Genomic DNA, 10,838 nt, shown 5'->3' with positions numbered 1-10,838 from the left:
TCCACATATTCTGGGAAAATACCAACTGCTTTCTGTTTTGTTCCCACAGCCCAATAAGGAGAAAGTAAATAAATGTCTTTCCCAAAAAGATCTTGTCTTTGGCCCCCACTGAGGTTAGGCTGTCAACCCACAGGAGTGAGACAGTGACAATTTTCAGAGTGGAAAGAAGACTAAAGTCACCAGGATACCTAAAGATAACCTAAGACAATGTATCTGGTAAAAAATAATATGGGAAATGACAACAGTTAATTCAAATCCACAAAGTGCAAAAATAACTATTTCACAGCATGAGTTAGAGATGCCCCAGTTTAATCAGCCAATAAAATTACCTTAATAGATAATCTAGGTAAACCAGACCAGAGCCTGGTGTAAATACTAGGACATCTAGGAAGCAATACAAATTTGACTCAATAAATTATTTTCTTTGCACCATACTCCTCTTTGGGTAAGGCATCATGGTACTGATCCCAGAAGAACTACATGATTACATTAGTACCTGTTGAACATACTCTGTACCTAGACAAAACCATGCAAAGCAATCATCTGAAAAACTAAGGAATGTTTAGCTAAGAAAAAAACATACCCAATACTAGAATTTTATATTAGGAAATGCTTTTTTTATATAAAACAAATTACATAAAGTAAAGCTGGACATATTTGTAAGTGACCCTCAATCAGAGCATGAATGCGTGGGATTTTTATGTATCAAAAGAATGTCCATCTCCAGATAGCAACTGTATCTTCCTGCAATCCTAAAACTTTGAGGTCACCCCAATCCAGTTCTCAGCCAGGAAAAGGAATCTCTGAAGGACTAGCCTTGCCATCCACATCAAACATAGGTGGAGGACACCACATCAGGAGCTTCATCTGGCTTCTCCTCCTGTACTGCAGTCCTATCCAGTGATACTGAGCAGGAAGTAGCAAACCACCGATGTTATCAGGAGGGAAAGAGTGCAATCTTAACTTTCCAGATTTCAAATTTGGAAGAGTGCCTTGGCAGTGAGAGGAAGCCCAGGCCCTTCCCAGGAAAAGAAGCAGGCACAGGGGCCGGGACTCAAAGGCTCCATTTTGACCCAACGTTTATTGTCCTTTTACAACATGTCATTTTTGGTTTAGAAACTGCTTATGATTAGTTTTCCAACATTAACTCAAAAGCATGTAAAATAAAATCAACCTATTCTCTATATAAACACCCAGCAACTGTGGCCCTTCAGCCTCCTGCCCAAGTTGGGTAGGGGGACGAAGAGAAGGCTCAGGCAGCACTGAGTGAAGTGCAGATGCTTTACTGTGGCGTGGCAGCAGTGCCTTAGTTCACACCCACAGGGCCCCTGCACTGCCCCAAACTACAACAGATATGGCGTAGGCCCAAGGCCCAATTCCTTGTTGGTAATTCACTCTCCGCCTCCCAAATGAAAATCGCTTTTATTTTATCGCTTTTGTAATTTTTTTTTTGCAACAGAAACCCCCTGTCCAGAGTCTGACTGTAGCTGAACTGTTCAGACTGAGGAATGGAGCAGGCCGTGGGCGCACCCCTGGTCCCTCCTGGGCGAGCGCCCCCACCCTCAGGGAACAAGGTCCAGCCAGGCCAGCTCACTGCACGCTAGCCACCACCAGTTAGCCATACAGGTCATCATCATTGTCTTCTGTGTACACACTGCCTCCTGTGCCGCCTCCACTGCCCTGACTGGGGCCAGCTCCGCCCTGGTTTCCTGAAGGGAATCTGTGTGCACAAGAGCAGAGTCAAAAGAGTATTAGAATAGGGCCTGTGGAAGATTCTCAAAACAACCCAATACACCTTGGGTGTGGGGTTCCACAAGACAACATAAGCACAACCCACTGCAACCTAATTACCTGAAGCTGCCAAAGCCCCGACTCTGCTGAAGGGTCTGAGCAAACATCTCATACTTCCGAATGTCATTATCACTGACAGAACGCCGGGCAAAGCGCATGGCTTCCTCAAAGTGATCTCGGCGGATCTCGGGCACTGGATCATCCTCTTCTACCTCCTGTGGGATGGGTAAATGCAGATGACCAGAGCTAGCTCGTTAAGGCCCAGCTGCTTCTTCCCTGGCCTACCTATCCCCCATTATTGCAGTAGTTGACAGTCTCCCTGCCTCTCCAATCCAACCCAAGCAAGGTGTCAGGCCAATATTCCTACAAGTGAGTCACTGACTCACTTAAAAACCTATCAACACATTCTGGAAGGGTGGATATGAAAGGACAGAAATCCTATCAACATGCTGCTGTGGGCTTACAGTGAGGAAAGGTGCCACTAAATGGCACAAGGGAACATTCTGGGATAGAAATTTCTGTATCCCAACTGTGGTTTAGTTTTAGAACTTATATGGCTGTCCAAAAATGGAAATGTATACCTTACTAAAGTGGTGAATTTCATTGTATGTAAATTGCACCTCAACAAACCTAGATTTTAAAAAGAAAACGCCAATGGCTCTCAGTGTTTACCACATTGGGATTACAACTTGCCTAGACATCTCACTTCTACTAACAAACACATACCCTCTTGAATTCATCCAGGTTCCTCCAATTCCTGCAGCCCTAACTCTCAAGCAGGTTATTTGGATTGTTTATTTCCTTTACCTAAATTCCACTCTCCCTTCACAGCCTATCTCAACCCTATCTTTTCTACTGAGAAGTTACTCTAATTGCTGTGATTTATGAGCTTACTTCCTAGGATTAGTGCACCAGTTTTTAAGCTTTCATAGGAAGATGTCACAGAATCCCTCCAAAAGGTAAGAAGAATCATACGTTCAGCTTTTTTCATTCATTTTTAAGTCTCTAACATGGCAACAAATAAGCAAAATAATACAGAATTCCTATCTTATAAATAGCACCCTCAAACCCCTCTCCAAATTTTGCACTTAAATTTCAGGAGATTCATGGACTACCAGGGGTTGAGCCACAGAGCATACGTGCTTTGTTCTACTTGTTTATCTGCCCAGTCATACTTTGATTTCCCCAAAAAAGCCTACTACATACCCTCCTGAATTCATCTCTTTCCAATTTTTGTAATACTAGACCCAAAGGGTTAAATCTCAATCTTCTTTCTCTTTGAGGTCCTACTAAACATCTCATTGAGATGATCTTTCCAAAACCTTATACTCTTTCAAACTCCGGGGCATGATGGAGCTTGTCCCCTGCCCGCCCCCCCGCAAGTGGCAAAATCCTGGGGAAGGGTGCAGACTCACCATGGCTGATGGGTTGGTCTGTCTCTCCCGTTCTCGCCTAATTTCACTCTCAATGGATTCACGGATGGCCAGCTTGCAAGCACGCTGGCAAATCTCTGTCAGGTCAGCTCCAGAGAAGCCATTAGTCATTTTAGCCAGGAACTCCAAATCCACATCCTAAAAGAAGCAACAGAGCTACTTTGCCTTTAGCCTCTCTTCTCCCCTGTGACACACTGATGCATGAGCAACCCAAGCACTCCCAACTCCAATGTGTCCCATCTCTTGCCACCCTGTTACACTCCTGACTCAAGATTTTCTCAATACCTTCAAATTTCCCAACTTCCCTTTACAAGTCTAATCCCAGAAATCCACAACAGAATCTTGTCTAGAAACCTAAGAGCACTCCACACCAGCTTAAGGACTCAGAGAAGTCTCCACGGCCCATGACTCTGCACCTGCCTTGGCAACTGGGGATTTGCGCAGGTTGGCCTTGAGGATGGCAACACGGGATTTCTCATCAGGAAGTGGGATATAGATGAGCTGATCAAGACGTCCAGGTCGCAGGATGGCAGGATCAATAATGTCAGGCCGGTTGGTAGCGCCAATGATAAACACGTTCTTCTTTGTGGACATGCCATCCATTTCTGTCAGAATCTGGTTGATGACTCGGTCAGCAGCCCCACCACCATCTCCAATGTTACCACCACGGGCCTTGGCAATTGAATCCAGCTCATCAAAGAATAACACACAGGGGGCAGCCTGGCGAGCCTGTGGGACAGATGGACTCAAGCGTTAGCACAATTTAGTCTCTCAGTCCCGAGAAGGAAAAAGAAAGTGACCCTCACTGCCTTAGGCAGAGTTGCCAGAATGAGGTCGTTTTCACTGTCCCAAAGAAACAGCCTCTAACCCCATCAGGCCAATAGACAGTCCAATCTCCTTAGCTTACCTTGTCAAAGATTTCTCTGACATTAGCCTCAGACTCCCCAAACCACATGGTGAGCAGTTCAGGACCCTTGATGGAGATGAAGTTGGCCTGGCACTCATTAGCAATGGCTTTGGCCAGCAAAGTTTTCCCACAGCCAGGAGGTCCGTAGAACAGTACTCCCTTGGAGGGTGTCATGCCAAATTTGAGGAATTTGTCTGGGTGCTCCACAGGATACTAGCAGAAGAAAAAAAGGTCCAGGGATAATTTGAAAGAAACAGAACCAAACAGAAGAATCCCTTCCACCAGCCTATGGTATTCGGTCAAGGTCCCCTAAGAGCAGATTCCTTAGTGACTCAAACCTGAGACTAGCAGGTTCCTGAATCATGGTCCCACAATTCTTGTGATGACTGGGTTAATATCCACACCAAGCAGCTCAAAATTACTAAATACAACTCTCCCTGAACTTAATTATCCTACCTGGACCAGCTCCTGAAGCTCACGTTTGACATCCTCCAGGCCCCCGATGTCCTCCCAGGTTACCTGTGGCACCTCTACCACAGTTTCCCGAAGTGCTGATGGGTTGCTCTGGCTCAGGGCCCACTAAAAAGGAAAGAAAAAATGGGGATGAGACTTGCCAGCAGAGGGGTCTAAGTACATGTGTGTCTACCTAAGGGGTGGATGTGGTCCTTACCCGGAAGTCATCCATAGTAACTGCCAGGGAGTTCATGACCTCAGCATCAATGGTCTCATCCTCTAAGTCAATAAGGTCCATCTTCTTGCGGATGGCCTGCAGAGCGGCTTCCGAACATAGGGCTGCTAAGTCAGCACCGACATGCCCATGAGTCTCATTGGCTACCTGCAGAGAGAAGATCTAATTACTATTTTATCTCTAAGGACTAGCAGCAGCCTTAGGAGGCTCAGAGACAGTAGACTCCTAGTGCCTTCTTGTGAACACATACTAGCAATCTTTTCACTGGACTTGGGATCTGGAAATCAAGCTGTCCTTCAAATTCTAGCTTATGCTAATGTAGTGTCAATTGAAAAAAATGCCAAGTCAAATCAAGTTTGATGGATTCAATCTCAGATCATTTCCTTCCTTCCTTTTTTTTTTTTGAAAAAGATTTAAGTGATCTATGCATATAAAAACTGGGATATAGGCCAGATATTGGGGGGGTGGTGATGAGAGGATTCACCAAAGACAGACCGAGGAGCAGAACAGGCAGACTGACTTAAATACCCTGCTGAGGGGAGCCGCGGGCAAGACAAGAGAAGTCTGTCTGCGCCATTTGGGTAGCTCCCTGGCCAGGGATCGAACTCATGCTGCAGTGGCTATGGACAGCCTGATAGCGCTGCCTTAAGCCCCGCGCCACCAGTGAGGCCCAGATCATTTCCTTCTGCCCAGGAATCAAAATCACTTTCCTGACCTCTTAAGCTGATGTCCCTAATCAGCCCCCTCAACTGCCTGGAAACACACACCCTAACTCCTGGCCAGCCCTCATCACCACTCCACCTGTTCCAGGTCCACATCATCTGCCAGCTTCATGTTCTTGGTATGGATCTGAAGAATTTCCAAGCGTCCTGTAGCATCAGGGATTCCAATATCTACTTCTCTGTCAAAGCGACCTGTGAAACAATGTATGAACAAAAATCAAGGCTTGTTTCTGATCTAGAAGGAGAAGACGATAGGACTGTCCTGGTGTAAGTGTTTTTGCTGACGGTCCCAAGTTGTGGAAAGCCCAACTTGGGCAAACCGGGGCAGCTGGTTACCATAGGCAGGAAATGGGATAAAAAGGACCCCTGGGGCCTCTCACTGAAATAACCTTGAAGAAATTCTCAAGATCAGGTGACTGAGATGAAGGACAAGCATGGGATCAAGGAGGTTACACTCACTAGAGCTATAATCTCCCTAAGAGAAAAGACAGAGTCGAAAAAAATCTGGGGTCCTTACCAAACCGCCGAAGGGCTGGGTCAATGCTGTTTGGTCTGTTGGTTGCTGCCATTACAATCACATGTGCCCTCTGCTTTAAGCCATCCATGAGGGTCAACAACTGTGATACAATCCGACGCTCTACTTCCCCATGGGTCTGTCAGGACAGAATGTCTGGTCAGTAATGAAGTCAGGATCTTTCAACCTCCCACTATCCCCTTAAGTAAGTTCCTACTTTCTCTCTTTTGGGAGCAATGGCATCCAGCTCATCAATGAAGATGATCGCAGGAGCATTCTTCTCTGCCTCCTCAAAGGCTTTACGAAGGTTGCTCTCAGACTCACCAGCCAGCTTGCTCATGATCTCAGGACCTGAAAGGATACAGAATGGCGGAAATGACAAACCACATATATATTCCCTCAATCTCAAAAGAAATCACATTTTCTTATTTGCCCAGCTCAGAGGAATGTCCTAGGTTAAACATGGTAACCTTGCCTACTTTGTCACAGCCTGCACCAGTGAGAACCCCAGAATGGTCACCAGACCAGGCTGGAAAAAATCACGAGACTCAGTATACTTTTCTCACAGTTGAGTTTAAAGTGTAAAGATGACAGCAGATGCTCTGGGTCCTTTGACCAGAACAGAAGCAGCACTCTAACTGGACCACTAGCAGCCATATATCATTCTTAAAGAGCCCATGATCTCAGCCTCAAACTCTCAAGTAAGTGAGCACAGACTTTTTGATATGCATTCTAACTTGCTTCCTCCTCCCCAAATGTCTTCGGCCTGTCCACAATCTCTCTCAAAGGGGCAGTGACCAGGAGCCCCAGGGTAGAACAGCTTCCCCATGTTGCTTATCTATCCACAAGGTATCCCAGCAGAAGATGCTAAAATGTACATAAGGGCATTTGTGCAAATGAATATGTCCATGCATTCTCCAGCTCATGAGACTGGGTCTCACTCAATTCAGGGTTGGATCCAGCCAAATGCAAGTGAAACAAGTCTCCTACCATTGATCAAGAAGAAAAAGGCTCCAGTCTCATTTGCCACAGCTCGAGCAATCAAGGTCTTCCCAGTCCCAGGAGGTCCATAGAGCAGAATTCCCCGAGGAGGCTAAAGACCAGTAGAGAGGGTAGGATTAGATTCAGACTCTCATCTTCTCCCAACCCCACCCACCTGAAAGGGTTTCTATCCATAACAGTTAAGAATCAGAGCTTAATTCTGAGACCAGTATAAATAACACTCAGCAGTAGCTGCTAGGAAGACAGTTTACCTCAGGTCACCCTCACTCCCCTCATCAATAGGAAAAATGTTACTTAGAAAGCTGGCAGCGTTTTGTGATTGCGATTTGAAGAGAAAACCAAGCGCAGGGGGCCTCCCTGGTGGAGCAGGCGGTTGAGCACCGCACTGTGAAGCTGTCCGCAGCCTCTGCAGCGCAGGTTCGATCCCAGCCAACCGGCGAGAATCCCACATGGCGAAGCAGACCTCTCCTGTCATGCCCACTGCTCCCCTCAGCAGTGTGTTTCAGTCAGTCTGCCTGTTCTGTTCCCCACTCTGTCTCTGGTGAATCCTCTCACCCTCCTCCACATCTGGCCTGTACCCTGGTACTTGTATGCATGAATAAATCAATCTTAAAAAAAGAAAACCAAGTGCAAAGAAACTACCCCAAGAAACTCTAATGTTACTAAGTCTAAAGACCCTGGGACTAGGGAAAAGTAAAAGGACATCAGGCAAAGGGCTTGTCTGACTTTGAGGCAAGGACCAGTGTAGCCATGTCACTGGAGGTTCATTCACTCCAGCAATGCTTTTCCTCACCACCAATCACAAGTGTCCCCTCTGTGAAACTGACTTTTCTGTGTTCTCATCCATAGGCAGTACATGAGAAGTGCCCACATAGAAGATAAAATTATTTGCACAGTGCACACTAAGGAAAAGAGTTATAAATTCATATTCAGTGTGTCCCATATGAAAACAGTCGGGAAGTTACACTCTAGAACAGCAATTCTCTAGACCATTAATAGCTTTCATGAATTCAGAGGCCTCTATATAAACTCCATGAATATATATATTACTGTCTTTCTAATTCAAGGTTTAATGAAACATGTGTGAACACAGGCTCCGGGATTAGACAATGAATACTCAATATTAATCATCACCCGAGACTTGATCCCAAAGAGCCCAGTACACTCACCTTCACACCAATTGCCTTAAATAGGGCAGGATGTCTTAGCGGCAGCTCCACCATCTCTTTTATCTGAGCTAGTTGTTTCCTGCAGCCACCAATGTCATCATAGCCCACTTCATTCAATGACTCTTCCTCATCCTGAATATGGAGGAGACAAAGAAAAGGAGAAGGCAGAAATAAATACTATGTTTAAAAAGTTGAGTTTCTCCAAATCCTCTATCTGGTGTGAAGAAATCTGCTATATAATTCTTGAAGGGGAACCTGCCTCAAAGGACAACTCTAAAAATCCCAAAGTAGATTTCTAGCATAGTTTTCTTCTCTTTTCACTGTCCTTAGGATTCCCTAAGACCTGAAGCTACAAACTCTTCAGGTCTAGGGCAGAGGTTTGGATGCCACCATTGGTATTTATTTCTTTAAAAAGTGGGTTCCAAGCAGATTTCTAAAAGTACTGGTCCAGAAATAAGCTACAGGGAGGTTTCTTACTTCTGCAAAGAAACTTAGTTCCACAGAGCACCTAGTCTTGATAGCTACACCACATGACTGCTCCACCAAATAACCATTAAATCAAGTACTGCAATCATAGAAAAGAACTCACCTCTCGTTTGATAGGCTCCCCTTCACAATGGATCACAGTGTCTGGAGCAACAATGCAATAAGGGCTGGGATCTGTCTCCACTACTTTGAACTCTACAGCACGCATTCCACCTCGGACGAGGAAAATGTCTCCTATGAAAGCAATCAGCACAAGGACAGTGAAGAGGCGTCAAACTACCAGACCAAGTAAGCATTGCTCATCAGATCCCTGGATCTAGAATGCCAGGCTCGCTAGATTTTGCTCTGTATCTCTTTCCCACCCGTCTCCCTTATGATCTTATTAAGCACCAGGCAAGAAAAAACTAACCTGTGAAGACTCCCTCTGCCACTCAAGAGGACAGTAGACAAAATGGGATGGTCCAGAAGCCCATAAGGTTTTGACACTTGTGGTACAGGTTACTCAAGCTCTCACAACCACCACCAATGGTACAGTTGTGCTAAATGTTAAAATACCCTTCAGAACATGACAAAGCCAAAACGGCACACCTCCTCCTTCAGAGAGGCTAGGTAGCTTACTCTCCTGGTGCAGGGAGTGGGAGTGGAAATGGGGGAGAGAGGAGGCTAGAGGAGAAGGCGCATGCACACATGTATGAGAACAAATCACAGATGTACCAAAGTTTACTCCATCAAACAATCATCCTTAAGCTCAGTTCCCAGAATTATCTCTCACCTTTCCGGATGGGCCGATAAGCTTCCAGGAAGTACGGCTTAAGATATACCTCAAAGAGATTGCCAGTGATGCCTTCCACCGTGTCATCGATGGGCAGCACATGGATACGTTTGCCGTACTTGACATCAGGGCACGGCTGGATGCTGAGGATGACAAGCAGACTCCACGTTACCAACCACACTGCAGCACCAAACACTGGGTGTCCGAAAGGGCCTGGCACAGAGAGCTGATGGCAAGTGAAAGAGAAAAGGCAGGGATGGCTTTAGGTGAACAGAGGCAGGTAGGTAGAGTGGGACTGAGGGCAAAGAACAGCCAAGCAGACTAAGACAGATCACACTCAGGGCAGGGTAGTAAAGGAAGCTACTACAAGAAGCTGCTGAGACCTCACACTATCATCAGTCTGTTAAGCCAAAAGACCCACACATTTGGAAACCCAGCATCCAAGGATAACCCACTCTGGGGGGCTTTAGTCTTACAAGTGTCAGGGTCTAAGAAACAGGAGTGAAAAAAATAACATCAGTGAGGTGGTCAGAGCACCTTGAGAAAGTGACTAAGTGCCTCCAGGAAGAAGGTAATATAAAACCTAAAATCCATGAAAACAAATCAGAAGTCTGAGCTGTTCTTGACCAGGTGACAGGTGGTTGGATAGTAGTGACTGGCGCTAATTCCAAGATGGGAAATCACTTTGCCTAAAGTTAAGTCCAAAATCACTCAGTCTGGAGCTATCCTTATCTTGTTCAAACTACCTCTCTCTTTGGTTAACTTGGATTCTTAAAAGACCTGCTAAGAGTCCATCTTCTATACCTACATTCCCACCTCATTCCAGTCCCAACCAGCCATTAATACAACATAGTACATGGTTACTTGGCAGACACACACTTTCATATAGCAACCGAAACCAGGGTCTAAGGTATAGTAAGTTATATCTCTGGTAGAAAAATAATAAAGGCATCGAGAAAGTCTTAGACATGCCAACTTATCCCGAGGGTTAGGAAAATTCAGATTTTGCAGTCCCAGGGAGGCAGGTCCAAAAACTAAAGACTACCCTAAAACAGAAGTCTTCAAATGCCTGGGAGGCTTCTGGTAATAGCAGGCAGCCGACAAGGCTTTCATGGGGATCATGCCTGCCACACAAGCTCTCTGGCCTCCCATCCCTGAGGAACCAAGAACCCCACACACACCTGATGACATCGCCTAGGCGTACGCGAAGGTTATTCCGAACAACTCTATTCATTCGAATCTTCTCATCAGAACATGTGTCATCAGAAAGCACAATGCACACAGCTTCCCGCCTCTTCTTTCCTTTCAGCAACACTGTGTCACCTCGGAATAACTGCAGCTCATCCATCTTGGG

At 45.7% G+C, this 10,838-nt stretch overlaps 1 protein-coding gene across 1 annotated transcript; it reads right to left on the bottom strand.

Annotated features, from left to right (window-relative positions):
* Positions 1-1,318: 1,318 nt before the first annotated feature.
* Positions 1,319-10,838, bottom strand: VCP (valosin containing protein). Its single transcript, XM_084236131.1, has 15 exons — positions 10,666-10,838; positions 9,485-9,627; positions 8,816-8,946; positions 8,227-8,358; positions 7,046-7,148; positions 6,273-6,406; positions 6,059-6,194; positions 5,621-5,733; positions 4,802-4,966; positions 4,588-4,710; positions 4,132-4,344; positions 3,645-3,953; positions 3,207-3,362; positions 1,852-2,006; positions 1,319-1,720 (listed from the first exon to the last, which is right to left on the bottom strand). The coding sequence occupies exons 1-15, from the start codon at positions 10,830-10,832 to the stop codon at positions 1,615-1,617; spliced, it is 2,286 nt and encodes a 761-aa protein (XP_084092257.1). The 5' UTR covers positions 10,833-10,838; the 3' UTR covers positions 1,319-1,614.

The sequence above is a fragment of the Talpa europaea genome, assembly GCF_964194135.1.
Source record: "Talpa europaea genome assembly, chromosome: 7".
Taxonomy (NCBI): Eukaryota; Metazoa; Chordata; class Mammalia; order Eulipotyphla; family Talpidae; genus Talpa; species Talpa europaea.
The sequence above is the reverse complement of the archived record's forward strand: the minus strand, read 5'-3'. Positions and strand labels throughout refer to the sequence as shown.